At 40.3% G+C, this 22,096-nt stretch overlaps 1 protein-coding gene across 1 annotated transcript in view; it reads right to left on the bottom strand.

Annotated features, from left to right (window-relative positions):
• The window catches only part of CD44 (CD44 molecule (Indian blood group)), a 37,800-nt gene that overhangs the window by 9,696 nt on the left and 6,008 nt on the right, over positions 1-22,096 (bottom strand). The window contains exons 2-6 of the mRNA XM_009873794.1: positions 8,311-8,476; positions 6,992-7,128; positions 6,650-6,721; positions 5,760-5,999; positions 4,249-4,344 (exon numbers count right to left, since the gene is read on the bottom strand). Coding sequence (XP_009872096.1) covers positions 4,249-4,344; positions 5,760-5,999; positions 6,650-6,721; positions 6,992-7,128; positions 8,311-8,476 — 711 coding nt within the window. The remainder of the gene's footprint in view (positions 1-4,248; positions 4,345-5,759; positions 6,000-6,649; positions 6,722-6,991; positions 7,129-8,310; positions 8,477-22,096) is intronic.

Raw genomic sequence — 22,096 nt, 5'->3', positions numbered from 1 at the left:
ACCGATGGAGCATGCAGACACCACTAGGCCGTAGAAGGTAGATGGAATGCAATAGACCATGTAGAATAAGTCACCAATGCAGAGTCTCAAAGGCAGATAAACTAACACCAGAAATACCCAAAACTCAGGCTAAGGAATAGAAAATCCCAAAGCAAGATTGCTTGTTCAGACCACTGCTGAAAAAAACCCTAAGCACTCCAACTCTTTTCAGGAAAAAAACCCTCAAACCAACAAACTCAGAAACAGTAATTTAAAAACACTACCGAGTAAATAAGTGCACAGGCAAAAGTCATATGAAGAAGTGCTCAAATTAAAATAAATTAAAATACAAAAAAAGGAGACATTATAACCTCTGTAGAAGTAAGAGCTGATCGGGAGAGCATCCAAATTTCACACAGTAAATGTGTGGCAAATAAGAAGGAACACCAGGCAGGGCAGGGAAAAGAAGAAAGAACCCATCCAAAAAGAAAGGAAGTTCCTTACTAGTACTTGGAGCATACTCGTCCTTGACCACACTGCCGTCCCAGCCTGGAAACACTGTTGGGTAAAGGGTGTCCTCTGAAGAGTCTTCGTCATCTGAACCGTTGCCACTTGAGGTCACATCTGCTGCAGTGACGTTAAATCTGCCATGAAGCCCTAACCCACAAGGTCTTCTGCTGATGGCAGGTATGCTCTCCTGTCTCCCTGACACATAGCCTTAGCATCACAGAGGAAAGTGCACAGCACCGTGCTTTCCACAGCCCGTATCTCCTCCTGGTTCTTCTACCCACAAGGGATTCATCAGTCTGCCACGGCCGTGCTGAAGCTGCCCCACCATGGCTCTTAGCTACATTCCATTGCCCTGTGTAGGCCTCCAGCACTACCCACACTGTCCTCTTCTAGCAGAGTAAGCACAGTGTACTGGCTTGAAAATGTTTTCTTCCTTTCCCCCAGAAATCCTTCTCATTGGAACACTTCTAAATTGCCTCTGAACAAGAATAAAAAACCCAAACAAAAAAAAAAACCACACAGAAAACCCCCAAACCCCAACCAACCAAACACATCCTCTACCAAATGACTCACATATCCATCCATCCCTTTCAGAGACACAGAGCACCTCTGCAGCGCATGAGCAATGTGGACAACTGACCTGTCTCTACCCAACGCACAGCCAGTAAGAGATAGACCAAGACTTTGCTTTTCCCACTTCAAACACACAGTAACAGAAACCACTGACATAGACCACACGTGCAACCTCCCTCCACTTAAGGCTTCTGAAGCTTGCTGCCCTGGGGCTCTGGGTATTCGGCTCCCAATCAAAGCACCCTCTCAGCGTGACATTCTTTACCCTTGGTTCCTCGCGTAGGTTCTTGCCTCTTCTCTCCAAGATACCACCAGTGGTTTGAGAACGGATTCCACCAATCTTGGGTGGTGGCTTTCTCCGAGCTGCCACGATGAGGTCCTGGAGCTGTTAGGACATGGTTCTTTCAACCAAGATCTTGTAATTATTTCTTGAGAAGCACCTTTTCCTCCAGCAAAGTCAAGTCCACCAGCACCAACTCCCTGAGCATGCTCATGCCACTGAGACGGATGTGAGCGCAAGGCGAATGTATGAACCCGTAGTATCATTACATTCCTCAAACAGCGAAAATGTCCAGTGCTTTTAGTGTAAGGGAAGTTTGAAACATTTTACTGAAGTATAGGATCGCATTACCAGCTCTGAAAGTCCAGTAAAGTCAATGAATTCTGCACAGCATTTTTAGGTGTGACAGATCAAAATAGGTACTGTATGTGAAACACATCCCAGTATTTTGACAAAAAGCATTCGAAGCTACAAGAAGCAGGCACACCATAGAAACTGCAACCCCTCAAGCAAGCCAGCTGATAGTTCAACCTTTCCCTCTGCAAAGCTATTCACCAACAAACTGAGAAGCAGAGTTTGCAAGAAGAGCTACGTTTCAAGTTGTACATATATTCACCAAAAAAAAAAGGCAAAATGTACTTGAAAATATTTTTCTGAAAATGCTTTTATTCTGGCAGTTCCTCACAGGCAATATTGTTATCAGCATTTAGACCATCTTACCATGATGAAGAAAAGATATCGTGCACTCTTTCATTCAGAAAAAAAATCTTTAAACAACTAATTTAGAAATATATTTTGAGTGTCAAAGACACTAGTTTCGATAATCTTTTGTGCAATATCTGAAATCATTACAAAAGCTATGAATCAAAGTTCTAATGATTAAAGAAGATAAACTGACGTTCTTCAGCCGGCAGTAGTTATGCTTTGCCTCTCTATAAACTGCAAACTCTACAAGGTATACGGACTTAAACTCAGAACTGCCCTTTTTCAAGGTGTAGCTATTTTGGCAGCGACCTAATAGATTTTGTCTTTCTGAAAAGCTGTCCTTGACTGAATAAGTATCCTTTCTTCTCACAGTCAGTGACTGCTCCCTAAACTTAGTACTAATTTTACTTCTCTGACACTAGTGTCAGAAAATGGGAAACCTGAGCATTTAAAATCTCTGAGCAACAGACCATCACAACCCAGGCGGTCTCAGATTTGGAGCTTTGGGATGGAACTGTGACAAAAGCTGTCAGGATAGCTCAGGTGCAGTACTTTCATAATCTTTTTTTTTTCCAGAGAATCAATCTATCAATGCTAAACCAATAAACAATCATGCCAATGCTATCGCTTCTGTGATACACATGTATCAGTATCGACAAATTTTATTACATAGATTTATAGCTATTTTTATGTTTTGAAATCTTAAATACCTCTGGAAAGGAGTCATGCCTGAGAGAGAGAACTGTTTGCAGTAGGAAGAGACATACCGATTTAGGATTGATACATTTGATAATCAAGTAGTGAAAGGAAAACCAAAAGCTTTCCTGCCTAGAAATGAGGCACAAGTTTTTGCAATGGGCACATTGCAACATCTGTAGAAGGAGTCACCAAGTCCCACACTCATGCAAAATCAAATAAATATGAAGCAAAACCCACCACCAGAGTCAACCACACTCCCCACTGTTACCCCGTGGGGTTCCATGGGCAAAGGGGGCAGAACTCTGTGGCAAAACCTTTCACTTGAAACAAACACCAGAAAACACTTCACTTGTTTTCAAGGTCTAGGGGGAAAAAATCAGCCTGATATTTCTTTTTTCCATCTACATATTTATAAGCTATTACTAACCTTCATATCCTCTGAGACAAGATGCTTAGTTGACTGATTAGTGTCTTTTAGTAAAGCTTTTACTAACTTTGTAAGACATGCAATCGTTCTTACTAAAGGACAGATCCTGTGATTTCTAAAGACAGTAACAAGGGCACCATCCATCTACGTCACATAGACCGTTTGACCATCTATCCACAACCAACAAGCAATTAAGAAAAATTCTTCACTATCACAGCCTTCCATGGTGGGGAATAGGAAGAAGTTTTCATTTCTATCAGCTCAATCTTTACTACAACATGCCTCCGTAGATCTTCTATGTGTAATTAAAATGATCTTCCTTTAGGTTCACTTTATTTTCTAGGGCAAAGATCTTTATCGCTCTAAACTAAGAACTAGAGTGAATATACTTACCATTCCATGTTAAAACGTGTAAGCTGACTTCAAAAAACTTATTTGATAATAACTTCACCAGCAGTTTTTCATACTCATTAAAGATACATAAGGACAAAACAGAGAAAATGGTTCTTTGGAGCCCTCGAAGCCAGTGGAGCCACTATAGGCACCAATTTTCTCTCGTGTGTTGCCGGCAACAAGGACGAAAGCAGTTTTTGCAGTGCACAAGTGGCCTGGCAATTGGAACTGCCACTTAAAGCATTGCTTTGCTGAGTGAAGCCATGGTGTTGAGCCACATTCACAACCATCACCATGTTAGAATCATAGATGCTTTCATCACAAATTGTCAAAAATGTCCTTTTCTACCTTGGAAATAAATTGGCTTCAAATGATAATTGATTGTTGCCTCACAGGGCAAAGAAGTGTGGTAAAAAAGCAGTGGGAAGCACAAAACAACAATCTTTCTGAACTCATATATAAGCATCGAAGTAAACATACAATAAATGGTTTTGCTCCCCTTGTCCCAGGAGAGTGAAGTTTATTCCCAGCTTAAACAGTCTGGAAAGTACTGTCTTTGAATGTCTTTTCAAAATTGGAGATGATGTATACTTCACCACTTACCAGAATGCCCTGCTAGAAGAAGAAAGCAGTTTTAATGCAATCTGTGTTTGATATAGCTATTATAACACATAAAACTTACTAGTACTGGCAGGATACTGTCCATCGTCTTTTTCAGTGTAATCATCAACTGCTGCCACCGAGGAGACGTCAGGTGATAGAGAAGAAACTCTGTAATCTGCACGGTGATGGATGAATCGTTACATTAGCTGAGTTGCAACGGGTAACTACTTCAATTACGCTATACTGCAAGCTTCATTCCTTCATTTGTTGTTTCACTATGGAAGTTATGGATTAAGTTCTTCACATAACTCAATCCCAAAGATGCTAACATAGTAAGGATATTTCAGGGGGCATACGTACTGCAGTGCAGATTACTGGTATCCTTGACTGGGAAGCTATTGGTGGTTTGGTAAAAAGCTTGCAGTCAGAGGTCACATAGTAAATTTACTGTACTTAGAGATTCAATGGGAGATAGCGTTTCAGAGGTCTGGTAATTTTAGCCACAAAAGCAACATAAAAGATGAAATAAAATACATGTCACTTGCACAAAAAAAGCAAGGCACAGTCAAATTGCTCTAGTTCACTAATTTTCCATCCCGCAGAACGCCCTAGAAAAGAGTATGGCATTTGTATTTGGTAGGGCTTCATGCAAATAGAATTTGGGTTTACTACCTAAAGGAAGAAGTTATTAATAGCACTTTTATTTGACATTTTTATATCTCTGTGCATTCAGTAATACGCTGTAGTAAGTTGTCCTAAAAAAAGCCCCTCTGTGAACTCTGTGTTCACTGCTAGACATGATTTTGAGCCCTTAGTGAAATCAATATTGTAATAAGATCAAAAGCAAATTCTTACAAGTACCTATTCTCAACATCCTGGGGGTACGTAAAGCAACATAAAAGATGAAATAAAATACATGCCACTTGCACAAAAAAAAAGCAAGGCGCAGTCAAATTGCTGAAAGCAACATAAAAGATGAAATAAAATACATGTCACTTGCACAAAAAAAGCAAGGCACAGTCAAATTGCTCTAGTTCACTAATTTTCCATCCCGCAGAACGCCCTAGAAAAGAGTATGGCATTTGTATTTGGTAGGGCTTCATGCAAATAGAATTTGGGTTTACTACCTAAAGGAAGAAGTTATTAATAGCACTTTTATTTGACATTTTTATATCTCTGTGCATTCAGTAATACGCTGTAGTAAGTTGTCCTAAAAAAAGCCCCTCTGTGAACTCTGTGTTCACTGCTAGACATGATTTTGAGCCCTTAGTGAAATCAATATTGTAATAAGATCAAAAGCAAATTCTTACAAGTACCTATTCTCAACATCCTGGGGGTACGTTCAGAATAGATATTTTCCTGTGGGGAAACTATACTGGTGTATGGCTGCTTTGTCCTCCCGCCCAGTGAAAAACATCCCTTGAAATTCAGAATGGTTCTGTTTTCCTTCAAAGACACACATTCTTTTCCTTCACCAGGACACAAGTTAGAGACGGTGCTTCTCATTCCCTCATGATATCCTTTACCTAGCAACATAACCTTCCACTCAGCTGTTTTAAAGGGGGTAGAGCCACAACTTAGTGTCCTTACCAAAATCTTTTGTAGGATATTCTTTTTCACCCCCTCCAGAAGAGTGATCTGGCAGCTGTGAGGCCGGAGTAGCACTTCCATAATACGAGGGGCTGGATCTTCTGATGGAGGCGTCCATGGGAGTTGTGTCATGTGTCAACCCACTGCCTACATTTTCCTCCTCCGCGCCTGAGGTCGAGGACTCTCCGCCATGGCGTGTGCCATCCGCGTTGTAACGTGAGCCATCTGCGTTGTCAATGACTGTTAGAAAGAGCAAATTAAGCAGCTGATAGTATCAAGGAGCTACACGGCTATATTTCACTAATGCTAACCAGTTTTAAGTTCTATTAAAAAAAATAAAAATAAACAGTTGTGGATTAATACCAGTTCTCCCATTTTTGCCGTCCTATCTGCTAGATCACACATCACTGTGTCTAATGCATATACTTGTCAAAGATAGAGGGTCTACTCTGTATTAAATATTTTGATATGTTGATCAGACAGTTTGATTCGGAACATGAAATCTTGGCCTCTGTAAAGTCAATCACAATTTTAGAATTAATTATGAGTATTTTCTTCCACTTTCGTCTGTTTTTCTAGCCTGTAGCTCAGATGAGATGTAGAAAGGTCTTAAGCAAAGTCCTATGTGTCAAAGAAACATGAGCAGCTCCTAGGTGCTATAAAATGTCAAATATCTATATAAAAAATGTTTGGTAGCACCTTGAGAACAGCTAAGCTCCGTAGGATTCAGGGGAAGAGAAGTGACTAATTGCTTTAATTGCTGTTGAACACCTCTTGACTTCTTTTTTTCTGATGTTTCTCTTGATTGTTAGTATAAGCAATTGTTTTTGTATAAAAAAACAAACCAGATCCTAAAAACAAATGGCAAACATTTCTAAACAACACAGTACCTATTTCACTCTGATTCCCGAGGAAAGAAATATCTAGTTTTTCAATTGGATCACACGCTTGGTCCCTTGTTTCTGTAAAAGAAGGAAAATAGAAAATATTAATACGATAAAATTGAGAAAAAAAATCACATGTGGACCCATATGAATTGCACATAATCACAAACATTAAAGAATTCACTGCTGGCATTACAGATACACTTCTAGAGACTGACAAACCGAGTTTCTTCTTAGCTGAAGACCCTGTGATACTTAGTATGGAAGCGCAGTACCTTAAACAGGAGATTACACACGTCATTGCAAGTTAATCTACGTCTAAAAAACGTCATAAACGCATGGACGTACCTGTTGCATTGTAACAGTATGCATCATACCGGCCAGTTGTGTTTGATGAAAGCATGTAAATGCCAGTATGATTTGCTGCACAAAGATGGTAGGGATTGATTCGTGGGATAACAATATGCCCCACTACAAAGCCATACCTGTGAAGAGGAAAATACACCGTATTACATACCATAGCAGATGGCATAAACATTCTGGATACCTCAAGCATGAAGAAGACATTTTTTTAATCTTATTTTTTAAAAGTGCATGTGTTTATTAATGCTTTTTTTTTGTATAGGAAGGGTATTCCTTTCTCATATTTATGGTGAGAGTTTGTAGTATCTGAGCAAAGTCAGAGAATGGTTGTTAGACATCACTTTGTGCAAAAGCTGTCAGCTTAGTAAAATATTCAGGTAGAACACTCACTCAGCCACAAATTCTAACTGTGTCTTTCAGTCAAACAATGCAGCTGTCACATACAGAGCTCATATATTTCAGTTAAGACTCTGGTTACCAGAGCTATATAATGCACAATGCATTGTTACTGTTTTGCAATATGGAAACACATCATTAATTCCAATGTATTTAGCTGGGAGGTGTGATAAAATGGAAATGATTACTGGGGTTTGCTTTGGGTTTTGTTTTACTTCTTGAGAGGTATGATTTATCAGGGAGCAGTAAATTTCATAGCTTTGCAGTTTTTAATTTGCAAGCCCCATTCCAATTGCATATCTGATGTGCAGATACTTGTAATTCTGAAACTCTCGTAGGTGGAATTATAAACTACTGACTCTCACTTCCAACTGAGCCCATGATGTTGACACTTTATAATCCATTAATCACCTACTTCTTTTACGGACTGTTGATTCATCTTATTCACACGATATACAGTACAGAGTTCCCTGTTCTGTATATCATGCTCACGCTTTGACCTTACATCAAATCATCAAAAAATGTAAATCCTTTTCATATACTCTCTAACCAGTTAGTCCGTCATATAGTACAATCTGAACTCTTCCTAATTAGTTTATTATTATCTCTTCCTAATTAGTTTATTATACTGTCAGTCTTTTGTTATCTTCAGATTTTATCTGTAAGAGGTTATGATGTTTTAAAGATAATTGGCAAACAGTATATGCAGTCAAGACATTTACTGTCAGACTTGGAGCAAACGCACAAGTCCACAAAGATGTTTTGTCCATCGCAGAATATAACTTACTTGAGGACTGATGTGGCCACCTAATTAACAGCTGTATGAAGTCAACTGCATTTATGACACTACAGCATGGATGAATGGACTTGCTAAAATATGTTATCATTTTTTTCAATAATTTCTTTACCTGCAAGTTTCAAATCCAAGCTCATGAGCTTTCTTCAACTGCTCTAGTGTTGACAAGGTACTGTTGAGGGCTTTGCAGAGTTCAACTGCTTCAGATCGTGTGAGACTATAGCGACCATTTTTCTCAACATGAAAAACTCCTCCATATCTGCAACTCACATTGAATTCTGTTATCAAAAGAAAGGGGAAAAAAGGAATTACAAATTGTTGGACTTATTGCTTCACTGAATACTTGGAAAGGATTTGTTTTCGAGTGCAGTACTTTGAACACAATCCAACAACAAGTAGCAGCTACTGATCCATTCAGAAGGAATGCGATTCTTTTCAGTTACCTTCTTCATACTTCCCTCGTTTGGGCTGAGACACAAGCCAAATCTTCAGCCTTTCCAAAAACAGCAACACGACATGTTTTTGTGAGGTATCTAGCACTTCTAACAGTGTTAACAATAACACACAGAAGATGCAAATATATTGTGAAAGTCTTGGAAGCCACATTACTGCCAAACTAACTGAATATTTGAATGCATTTGAAAAAAATATTTCATTCATGACAGATTTGTCTTTAAGATGAAACGGTGATTAATCAGAGCCTTTATGCTCGTAAGATTCCTTAATTATCTCATTGTGATCCCTTGCAGAAGGCTTGTGTTGGTTCGAGGTTGCATGATTGACCTGCGACAGGACCCAAGTGAGCTGCACAGATATTCTGAACTAGAACAACATTTTGCCATTAAATACTTCCTGTCAGACAATCTTTAAACTCTTCTTATTCAGCTTGTTCATTCATTTGGGCAGTATTTCCCTCCTATGGCTGAGTTCACATTCACACACAAAGATCTTACTGCGAACGTATGTCAGAGTTCCAATATGTACTCTGGTAATGTTAAAGGATGTTTTAGATGGATTTTAAATTACTAATATTGTCAAGGCTTACACATAGAAGTAACATTCAATGGTAAGCACTATGAGGATAAAAATACTAAATAAATAAATAAATTAAAATAAAAAACAAAACAAAACAAAACAAAATAAAATAAAATAAATAAAAATTAGGTGCCATAGTTGCATTGTACAATTTATTTTCTGGCCCTCAGGCTGCGAACCCTGAGCAACCAGTACACACAAAGCCTGTGGGAGAGGAGCACCTCATACATGCAAGCCCTTCTCTGCCATTCAGGTATCTAAACCAGGCTCAATTAATACTCTTCGGCAAAAATCACTAGCTCCAGTTGGACAGATAATTTGCTAGCTGGAGCCCACTGATGTGATAGAATCAGCTGTGAGAAACTAAAGAGCATCGTCCCTCCATGAAAGTGTGAGTTACACCCTGGTTATTAAGGAGAGAGGCTTGTCAGAAGCTGTCAGAGCAAGGAGCCAGGTGCAATCTCCACTTCCACCCTGGTTCTGCAATGCTTACACACAGAAGTCACATTGACTCACACAAACTCTTCCCATTTGAGTCAATTTTCCATAAAGATTTTTGACCCACTTTATAGATGTTTCATGCACTGCTCCCTGCTTTTCATTGTTTTCAAGACAGTACCTAGAGGTTTCATTCTCAAGGTGAATGCTGTCTTCTATTTTTCAAAAAATAGTTATTTTAACAACTGCAGAGACACAACAATGTAACGGAGACGGAAGATGTGCCCCCACCTTAAATGAAAACCTCTAGAGGAATACTTAGGCACAAAGTTGCAAACAGACTTCTTGGTAAAACCACCGTCTGCATTTCATGGCAACCAGGAAATGTTAGTGTGATGTTCTCATGGTGATTTTCCTTTTTGGTTTGTGGTTCAAGATGATTGATATGTCACCAGGATGTGATAAATTGAGGCTGAAAATAGGGACAGAACTAGGGGTTTGACAGAGCAGATAGTTTTCATTCTGTTTCCTTTAAGAGAATATAGCTTTTACATTTATTGTAAGAAATTTGTTATAAATCTATTAGACAGATTTCAGGCTTTCAGCATGGGTTGCATCGGTAAACTTTTCCTTATAATCACAGATTTTTTAATCTTGTACTGACACCTGTGAACAGGAACAACCATTAGCTTAGCACTGATATCTACGTTTTGAATATTAGCACCGGCTTTAATGCATGCTAGTAAGGAAGTAGAGAAAAGCGACACACTGGACACCGATTAACATCTGTTTAAAAGAGAGCCCTAGGAACTACGGTTTGTAGCCAGGCAAATCTTGAAATCGGGCCACATGAGCCCTAAGATCTGAGGATGTCTGGACAGTTCAGATCTCAGCTCTCAGTTCAGACCCGTTTCCAGCTGATGCCTGTTGTTTTTTTTTAAAAGAATGTTTCTCAGGAAAGCTACTTCACCGATAAATAAGAACGCATGTTTCACTTCTGACTAGAGGAAATGCCCTCTGAATACAAAATTTCATATAGGACTGATTCATCAAACATTTCAGGTTTCAAGACATTTTAGCCCAATAACCATCATTTTGACATCTGGGAGAACTTGAATGTACAAAAATGTCATTCAGTGATTACCTAACACACTACGATATCCAGGGGCCCAGGTGGCCTCTTTATTTGCTGAGTATTCCACCATCTCTGTAGAAGCTAAAGCCACCCACTAAAGCAATTCACAGCCCAGACAACCGTAATAGGATACAGAGGCTTCCACCTTTACATCAGAAGTTGGACTAAAGCCCAGGTCAGTAGTGATGAAAACCACTGGATAGCTGTTTGATAGGGTAAGTAAAATGATTCATTAATCCCAGCTGCAGTTTCTAATAGACACGTGTCGACATCATTAAAACACACCTATATCTGAATCCCTCAGGGCTTGATGGAGAAATGAAAGCTGTATTGGGAAATTCAAATTCTAAACTGGGATGATTACACACTGATCAAAATTTGGAAGTCAAACTCTGCAGGATCCACACGAGTTACGCAAGCGTGTGCTTACGAGGCTTCGCTCCTTTGCCATCACGACAAAAAAAGCACCAAGGACCAAGCAATATGTATCGTCATTTCATGTGGCCGGGTGATGTTTTTCTGCTCTCTCAGTTATGATATTCTTGCTCTGACGGCCACTCTACAGAAAGCAGAGAAACAAACCTGGAAATTAGCCTCTTACACTGTAAGTGAGGCTTCTCCAAACAGTGACCCTGAAAGCAAGTCTTCTCAGACCCTTGGGAGTTGTGAGATGAAAAATACTTTGCTTGCAGCATCGCCAGGCTGTGCAACCTGAAATGATTTATAGGAAATACATTTCCACATTCGGTGGGAATAAGCCATATTTTCAGTCTTCAGTGTGTCCCTTGTGGACACTTAAATCAAGCAAAACAAGGGGTTTGGTTTTCAGTTTGAAACTGCCTTTCAGTTTGAAATTTCATTAGTTTGCACAAAGTAAATCTAAAAAAAAATTAACATGGTTATGTTCAAATGCTTACATGGTTGTAGGACTAGCAGATGGTTTAAAGAATCCAGTTTGAAATTTCCCTGCAGAATTTTTTAAGTTTTCATATTTTTGTTTCAGTCTGGCATAGGAAAATGTTCTAAGCCTTGAAAACTTTCGTGGGAGAGAAAAAACCCAATAGTTACATCCCTAATAGATGGCTAGTATTCAGGGAAAAAAAGAATCTCTGCACACCTGGCTTTTCAAAAGTAGAAAACTCCAGGAAAACACTTTAAAAGTAATTTACTTGCACATTGCAATTAGTGCCTGCTAAAAATAGAGACAACACATGCTTAGTAGTTGGGTGTGGTGACAAGAAAGTGAAGACATTTCTCTATAGATCCAAAGGTATAAAATCAGACCGTTCTTTGAAGTGGTGCCCAAACTGTTCCTACCACCCAGCTATATTTGGGTACCTAGTAATTTGGGCTGAAAAGGCAAATAAAATAGCAGCTTCCTCACTCTCCTCTGTGCTGCTAACTACGTAAAAAGTCATGACACATCCACGCTAACCCTGTGATCCAAGCGGGCTCAAGTGGATCTCTAAGATGGGAACAGATCCGCGGGTGGGGATGTAGAGAGTAGCCACAGCAGGATACACTGCAGTGGGAGGATGTCCCTTCTCCACCAAATGCCAGTAGGTATTGCTTACATTTCTGCATTACTTCAGCAAATGCACACTAGAAACGGGATGTGGAACAAAGCTCAAGCTGCTGACTTCCTCCTAAATTGGTATTAACAAATCTGCACGCTCGCCACCAAGGTCGTTGTCTTCTCTGTGTCTGGGCAAAAATCTACGGACTCTTAATCTCTTAGCTTCCCTGGCTCCTAATTTCAAGAAGTGGGAGTGGCACTATTAATGAATCAAGCATTCATAGAGTCACTCCAATGCAAGTAAGTACAAGAAATACGTTTCATTCCTCAGCAGTTGCGGCTAATGCACCTTCCAAACATACTTTATCTGCTTGGCAACTGTTGCTCTGGTAAACATCCTGCGTGAGCCTATGCAGTGTCATCACGATAAACTTCCTAGCTGCTGACATTAATCTTATTCTTTTCACAGTAGTTTCACCCAGTAGTGAGTCGAAAGCTTTCAGACTCCACTGGAACAAGGTACAGCTGCACAGCACCTCAGTGGAAAATTGCAGGCAGTGAAATCATAGTCCTGGAATTAGGCAGTTATCAGATATGCCCCCACCAAGATGATGAAAACACAGTCATCGTGTCGATACCAGGAAATCTTCAGGCTGTACAGTGAGTAGTCTAACCCCAAAGGCTGAGTAACAGGGACTGTGAGGAGGATCAGCTGGGATGGGTTCCATGCAGCCCAGGTGAAGAAACGTGCAAAAACAAAGCTGGTGAATAAGAGTTGGGAGTCTGGGTCTCATTGTTTCACCCAAATCAAATCCTTCAGTTATCTGGGACAAAAGGAGATGAGACAGTGTTGTTCGGCAGGCAGATCCCCCGCCTGGAGCTCCACGGACCCTTTCTCTACTCCCTGTCTACCTACTGATAGAACCACCAATTTTATCAATTTACTTATTGATAAAACCTGGATAATCCAATCCATCTCTCTTTACCTCAGTTTGCAACTAACCTACTTAATAATGCAATTTTAGATTTACTGATAAAGGATGCTGCAAAAGCAAAGAACTATGGCACTGTTATTTTAGCGTGTTCTTTTACATTCAGCCTCCATCTAAGCTTTGATAAGTCACGGGAAGTCTGATTTAAATTCTGTGGTTATTTAGATAAGAAATTGATACAAAATCAGACCTATGATTAAAAAGTCCAGTTAAATTACAGATTTTGAATTTTGATTATTTGCAGTATGCTACTCAATAATAATACCAAGTGTGCTTTAAAACTATTTTTCACATGATATTGAAATGTATTATTTTTATTTCTGGTAAACAATTTATGAACTGAAAAAAAAATCCTTTTTAATTTCCAGTGCTCCACTGAATTGTACATGAAAACCTCTAATACGTATTCCCAACATTTTAAACTCAGTTGTACAATAAATTCGTTATGGAAAAGCAAGCAATAATCAAAACTGAAAGAGAGAAAAAAGCATTGAATAAGAAGCCGAACATCTATTGACAAGGCCACTTTGCAAGAAAACAACAGAGAAAGGAACTCCAAGAATCTTTTCACAAGCTCTGAAAGGCAGCCAGTTAAAACAAAGATAACATTAGCCTGGCAGACATACTGAAAATAAGGCTGCTGCTTAGAAAATGCCTCACAGTGTAAGAGATGTAAAAGCACAAATGACCCACACAGACTTCCTGGTAACAAATAATGGCAGGAGAGGACTGCCCAAACAGAAGACATATCAACACTTATTCCAAATTCAGCTTCCCCACAATGCATATGTACGCATTTCCAGTTTCGCTCACAACCCTTCTCCATTTTTTTTTCTCAAATGTCTGGGAAGGTTTAGATAAAACCAAACCTTTTTGTAAAAGTTGCTTGTACAAATTTACAAGGAGGTACCTTACAGAATAGCACAAAGTGTGACAGATTAAACACTTAAATCAGGGATCACAGTCGTTAGTTGCATATTGATTAAAATATTGTCCAATAATCCATTCGATTTGGCCTGCTGGAAGTCAGACTGGAGAACTGAAACCTCCAACGTTATGCATGATTTAATGGCTCATACTAAATTCAGATTTCTCAGATAGAAAGAAGAGTATAGCCATAGAGCATAGAAAGAAGAGTATAGCCATAACCTTCTCAGGTAACTTTGCAGTGTTGAACATGGATAGCACACTACTTTTGAATATTTGTGACGTCCACAAAAATGCAGAGCGAGGCCTCTGGAATACTGAAGAGTTCTAAGTCCCAATAAATTACTGGATGAATGATAATGGCATCAAATAAAAAGAATGAAGAGTTATTTATTAGAAGCAGTAGCTATCAAAAAGTAGCTGACTTGCTTTGTGCTGTTACACTGAAACCTTCCTTTCTTTCCACAGTGGGATTTTGAGTAACTCCTGCTAGCAGTACTGTCTGGTCATTGTTATCCACAAGACATTACAAATGACGTGATTTGAAGAGATCAGAAATGGTGGGTATGAAACAGAAAGTAAAGAAACAAGTTTAGAAGAAGCATTCTCTGAAGAACAGGTCATGGCAGTAGTCTGAAGAGCTTAACTCACAGGCCATAGTGAAAGATGAAAGTTGCATACCCAGCAGCGCGTACAAGTGACTGCAGGTTCAGAGATGGAGAGTGGGTTGATCTCATGGTGTTCCTCTCCATAAAAACCCGAAAAATATCCACCCATAAGCACATTTTTCAACACAAGGATGGCAAGTGGTCTTAGGAGCTCTGGGAAGCATACTACATGCTATTGAAAATATAAAACTCATGAAATGCACATCTCATTTTTACTTGCTGAAGACCTTGAATTTTTCCTGTGGAAATATTAGGAGAGACCAAAAGTGAAAAAGCCCCCAAACTTATGCTTTTCATTGGCAGAAGGACTTGGACTAGGATCTGAACTAAGTATGATTCAGATAAAAAGCTACCTACAGAAATGATTGCTTTGTAAAAAAAACAACATGTAAAAATTAACATATTTGACTTAATGAAATTTCATCTAGGATCTATAGGATTCAATGGGAAAAGTGTTATGCTCCATCAATCAGTGCAAGCCTTCAAGGACAGAACGCTCACTGCTGCTACTCCCTCGGTTTTCTCCTGACACCAAAAAGGCAGGGATACCATAGCCTATAACGAGAATGGCTAGGGCAGAAGGCAACTTCTGGAATTTTTGGTGGCAACTTTACTCATCCATACATGACAGTTTCAAGGATCTTGATACTACACTAAAGAGTATATACCAACTAGCAAGAAACTTGCCTAAGATGCATGCAAGTTATTTGTATCCCAAGCCAGAGGTTCAGTTAAATTCCTTTAATATTTTTTTTACGGTCTTAATTTTGAATCTTTTGTAATTTGTTTAGTAAAATGTTTAATAACCAGAGTCTGTAATTAATGTTAGTATGTACACAAGGCTGCGGCTATCACAAATGTGGTGAGAACAATTATATGCCTTGGGGACCTACTTCAAGGCAGGTAAGACTGCACTGGGGAAGGGATCTGCAGCAAAAAGGGCGAACAAAAAGCTCTTTTATGGGGTTTTTTGAAGTCAGAAAAAGCCTGTCCTGTCAGCTTGTGGGCTGAGCCAGCACAGCCACGGTAATCTTAAACGAGCTATTAATGTGCCCACGGGTCATTGCTGCAGGGACCTACGTCAGGGCAGGTAAGATTTCTAACTCCTCCTGTTTGTTGCCCGTGCTACGTGTGTTTGTGTAAGGGCACTTCAGCTGGGCTGTCAGCTGCGTCACCTTCTTCGTGGAAGACGCCTTAAATCTCTTGAGGTGTTCTGTGAATATTTCCCCGTAGTCTCCTACTGCTTCAGGAGCCCCTGGGGCATCTCTGTAAGAGTTTCGCTGTGCTGCCGCTCCCCCAGCTCGCCACAGAGTAGCCAGCTGAAGGCTTTTAGTAGCACCCTGTCCCTCAACCCTGGTGTGTCACCCCACAGCTTGTCACAGACAAGCCTGATGTGGTTATCGCCCTTCCCTCTTCACAACTAATTTCAAGCCCTGTCGATCAGCCCCGAAATCTCTTGGGCAAAGACCCTCTTCCCTCTCTGGGAAAGATGACTCCCGCTAGAGGCCAGCAAGCTGGGGCTGGGTAGGCCATTGTCGAAGAACCCAAAGTTTTGGTGGTGACACCAGTCATGGAGACACATATTAATATATTGGATCTGCCTGATTCTCCCAATATCACTTCCCACAACTGGGAGAAGGGATGAAAATAAAACCTGAACCCCAGATTCCCTCAAGGACTGTTCCAGGGCCCTGAAGTCCTTTCTAATGGCTCTTAGACTACAATTTGCAGTTTCATCTCCACCTGCATGAAGGGGAGTAGCCAGTAGGTGGAGAGATGTCCTCCTGCCCCTCTGCTCTGCCCTGGTGAGGCCACATCTGCAATCTTGTGCAAAGGTATGGCCCGCTCAAGTGGGCCCCTCAGCTCCAGAGGGACAGGGAACTGCTGGAGAGAGTCCAGCGCAGCCCCAGGGATGATGGAGGGATGGAACATCTCCCTGGGGAGGAAAGGCTGAAGGAGCTGGGGCTCTGCAGCTGGAGAAGAGGAGCCTGAGGGGTGACCTCACTCCTGGTTAGAAATACGTCAAGGGGGAGTGTCAGGAGCACGGAGCCAGACTCTGCTCTGGGATGTCCAATGACAGGACAAGGGGCAATGGGTACAAGCTTGAACACAGGACGCTCCACAAAAATATTAGGAAAAACTTTTTCCCTGTGCGGGTGCCGGAGCCCTGGCCCAGGCTGCCCAGAGAGGGTGTGGAGTCTCCTGCTCTGGAGACTTTCCAACCCGCCTGGACGCGTTCCTGTGGGGCTGCCCTGGGTGACCCTGCTCTGGCAGGGGGGCTGGACTGGGCAATCTCTAGAGGTCCCTTCCAACCCCCAACATCTGTGATTCTGTGAAAAGTTTACTTAAACTTAGGAATTAGTGAGAGACAGTAAAGATTCACTTAAATGAAGGAAGAATGGGAAATAGAAGTTGGCAGTGTGACCTCAATAGTGTGTGAATTCAAATGCCACATTAAATCCTACATAATCATATACGCACTACTGTTTGCACGTCATCATCCTCAGATAGTGAAGCATCCTTATTTACCCAAATCATTGTGAAGGCTGCAATTTTGCTGTGATGCTTGTTGATCCTAGCAATCTTCTGGTTTAATGATTTTATGAAAAGACCCTGAATTAAATCAATGTTTCAATGGCAAATGATCCAGCTCAGGTATTTTAAGTTTCATGACGCTGGGAAGCATCATGAAGTCAGATTCACTCTGAGCAAGAGTTGATTCAAATAGCAGGAATAAGCCATCTTAATAAATAGAAAGTCCTAGATGAGTAGTAACTTATTATTAATAAAGCACCATAAAATTTTCCTTCTGCTCCCATGGAAATTGCAGTCTTGAAGCAAAATTCATTGGATTGTCTATCAAGTACACCAGGCAAAGCAAAAAACTGATCTTGTGTGACCATTACCATGTGACAATGAGTATCAACATCAAGCTATATGCAGTACAAAAGATTAATTGAGACCAGTAAGCTTGTTATCAAAGATGAAAAAGAAAGCAAGCCAGTAAAGGAATCTGAAGCCAGAATTAAGAAAATCTCATCATGTACTTGGAAGAAAAAAAGTGGAAAGTTCTTTAAACAAAGCAGAGATCTCTCTTAGGAAGAGCAGAATGTGGAACCACTTTTCCAGATGATGTGCTACCAGTCATTGCGTATAGATCCCATCTGACCTCCTTTAACAGTCTGAAAGCATCTTGGACACACTTTACTGCACTGATTCCTGAAACACTGCTAATTCATCTAATCCGTAAAACTGTTTTCTCCGCAAGGATCGGAGACACTGGGATCTGCCAACATAGCAATCAATCCAAGATACCAAACCAGCAAGTTAAAAACCAAAAGACACACTTATTCAGGACTTGAACATATTGCTATGACTATCACTGTGGATGCATTTGTATCATGGCAAGGGTGTGAAAAAAGGTGTTAATGTGTGTCCTTGCAATTGCTGTGAGCCAGCAGTAATATGATTGTGACTGGTGTTGATAAAAGTGTCATGAGTTGAGCACTACGAGTATGAGTAATAAAGTCAGATAAAGTATTTGACCAATACTGGTTAATAAAGTCAATGCAGGTCTGCAAACATTAGGTTGTAAGGATGTTTCAAAAATTAGGAAAATACTTAGCTATTACTCATAAAGAGTATTTCCTCACATGGACTGTCCACCTGAAGGAAGATCTGCATAGCCAGGCTCAGTGATGGATTACCAAACAGTTAGTAACTGAAGAGAATTTCCTGCTTTCAAGATAACAGTTTTCCAGAGAATGCCCTGGTCCTCCGTATTCTTGCTCACTTCTGAGCCAGCATAAGGATGTTTACACAAGGACTTTTTACTTATGAGTAATAATAATAATAGTGCTTACTTCAGCTGAAAGAGCCCTGTATGTGAAATCATAGCTGCTCTCTGAAATTCAAGCAGAAGTGGCACTAATCTTGTTGATTAAACACCAGGCTGGGACTTAGGAGAAAATGTTCTATTTACAGGTACATTGCTGGGTGACTTATTTCCCTTTCTCTGTTTGTTTCCCTACCTGTGAGGTGGGGATAAAATCACTGACTTCCAAAGGGCTACAACCTCCCCATGTCATTATTGCCCGCTATCAGCAATTTTGTCTAGTTCCTTTCTTTCTCATTAATTCAGATAATCTTGACTGTGCTAAATAAAGCTATATCAAGACTTGAAATTTTAAGTTTTATGGTAACTTAAACACCATATACACTGAGAAAGTGTAAGACGTCAAATCTCTTTCAAGAATTCAAGTTCCACAGTGCTCAGAAGAATCCAGCAGATAAGTGCATCTCAGACACGTGTTGATATTGAAAAAGTTCAAATGTTTAAGGTGCTGCAGGATACACTGAGGAGACACCACTGCATTTTGTTTCTAATGCCCACCTTGAGCTTTGAAGGTGTGGATGTGTATGATCAAGGAGACGTTATCAGTAAACACTCTTGCAGGTTATTAATGGATATAACCTTTGCTGGGCCAAGACTTTCAATACCGGGGCTATGTTATGTCTTTTAAACGGGATTGTGACAACATAGAAATTGAAGAAAGTAACATTGCCTATACTTTATTTTGAAGGGTAACACGGTCAGGAACAGAGAGTTTTTTGATTTTTTTTCTCATCTGCTCAGCAAAGGGAACTAATTAAAGAATTCAGTCATTTGCAAAGGCAAAATTTTGCATAGAAGTTCCACTGATCTTTGATCTTGCAATATTGTATCAGTCTTGCATTGTTCTGTATGTAATGTATTGTGTAATTCACACTAATTTAATATAGGGCTGACCCCCACTGGCATGCATGTCAATAACAGGAATTGTTAGGAAATATAAAAGAAGAAAAAAATATCTCCAACTCTAGAAAGAAACGGATCACCTGGATGAAAATATACTCTCAACAAAGTGTTAACAGAAAACAAATTTGTTTTCATTTATTGGTCTTAATAATCTCCAAGTCACAGGAAATGCCTCTTCCTGGAAAACTGGACAATTGGGCTTTTCTTTAATGCACATGAACCCACAGAGACAGAAAACACTGTCTAGCAATTATGCCTACAGATGCTCTGAAAAAACTGAATAACTCTGCTGGTCTTACTGGTCCATGATGCTGTGAGATTGCCTCTGCTTCACTCTTTTGAAAGCCAGTTAATGCTGTGCTCTGTTCAGCATGAACACAAACTCTATCACTACTAGATAATGTGTGAGACTTGGCAGGTCAAGGGGATGTTGAGAAAATAAAGCAAGACTGCTGTGATCTTTTCTCACTCAACAAGCAGCCAGGAAATACAGTCTAAGAAAAAGAATGAATGGGACTGACCTAATAGAAATGTCAGGAGACACAAAAAGTCATCGTACACACTCTGAGGGGAGCTCTGCAGTAGTGAGCAAATGGATCCAGGCTTTTCTAAGGCAAACCACAAAAGCAGGAAAGAAATTTCTCTCTAGGCAGTCACCAGGGGAAAGTGGCTCACATGCTCACAATGTCTGCCCATAACCGCTTATAACAGAAGAATTATGAATTGGATAGTTGCCTCTCTAAAACCTCAGCCGTGCCCATTCAGCGATGAACTGGAATCACTGGGTATCTATTCTCTGTAATAAAATGATATTACTGCACTCTGGAAAAGAAGAGTTTAAGAATTTAGAGCTCAACACAAGATTTCAAGAAAAGTTTGGGGTTTTTTTCTACGCTAGAAGAGTTTTTGCTTCTCTCAAGGAGGCAAAGTGACTCTTGATAGTGCAATGTAGGACTGATACTTTGTTAATATCGATCTCAGGTCGCTGGATGCTGAATACAATGACAGTAGGTTAGGCTTGCCAGCACAGTGGGCCAAAATCAAAAGAAAATAGACAAGAGTGCATCAGATTTTTTGCACTACTTCAGCCAGGTGTCCCAGAGAAATGGACATGGATTAGTGGGGAAAACAGTAAATAGGTATGAGAAATGGAAAAAGCCGTTCAAAAGAAGAGAGAGGAGATTTAAAAGATACACCTGAGTACCACAGGTTGTTGCTGCACAGTGACACCCACATTTCTCTGGACTTGTGAGGTTCTGGCCACACGGCCTTCCGGCATTGTTGCTCAGCTCAGAGACAGTGTCACAGAATCACAGAATTGTTGTAGAACTGTCATAGAAGTGTCCCTGTTCTAGGCTCCTCCTCTGACTTGCTGGATCATTTTTTGTCTCTCAGCACTCAGTTTTCCCAGAGAACCAAGTCTTTGTGTACAAATGCCTCCAAGGTCACAAGAGCTGATAGTTATCACTAGGAAGTATTGCTCCAAACAAGAAAGAAACTTGACTAAATTTCGGTTAATCATTAAATCAATTTTAAAGATCTTGAACATAGAGAAGTGTTAAGTTTGACAGCAAGACAAAAGATTTAAGCCAGTTCTCATTTGCCAAACAGATTCAAACATCCCTAATCATAAAAAAGATAAGTCTGGAAAAAGGACTTTTAAAGAAAAGTGTAATTCACTTTCATTAATGTCTATCAGTGCTACTGAACTGAAAATAGCTGCCAGTGTTCAGTGTGTGTATAAGATAGCACATGCACAAGTAAACAGGATTAAAGTGTCAGAGCAACAGAGAAGTGTTATCTGACTTTTATAGCACTGCTACTGGAGGAATCCATTTGAACAGAATGCATATTATTTCACTTCCTTCCTATACGTCAACTTTATGCATACGCAGTACATTGGAACGGAGAACAAAAACCTGCATTTATAAACATGAAGACTTATTAGTGAAAGAGGCTTTTTTTCTACACTTAAGATGTCTGAGTGAATGATGGAAAAGGGAAAGGACATGTAAATGAATGGAGGGCACCTAACCAAGAGGAAGAAGAAGAATAGGGGAGTGAAAGCAAATGATGAGCTCAGGCCTCACCCTCAGCATCTTCGTTATTAATGAATCATGTTTCTTTATAATTGGAAAACACCACTTTCCCTTGCACATGCCCAGTTAACTAGTCCTTATTGCTTGTGCAGAAGCTTCCCCCAGAGCGCTGTGATGGAGCTGGGAAGACCTGGCTGTCCCTACGGTTCCTGCAATGCTCTGTCGCTGCCTTAGCCCCCTCATTCTGTGACAGGGATACTCTGCCTGTAAGGCGCCCACCGCCTGACAGCAAAGAGCAGGCAAACAGCTAAATCCCACTGCCACGCTCTCCCCTTGGCACGGCTGAACCG

This window comes from Apaloderma vittatum, unplaced genomic scaffold, assembly GCF_000703405.1.
Source record: "Apaloderma vittatum isolate BGI_N311 unplaced genomic scaffold, ASM70340v1 scaffold4927, whole genome shotgun sequence".
In the NCBI taxonomy this organism is placed as follows: Eukaryota; Metazoa; Chordata; class Aves; order Trogoniformes; family Trogonidae; genus Apaloderma; species Apaloderma vittatum.
This window is presented reverse-complemented; position numbering and strand designations above follow the sequence as displayed.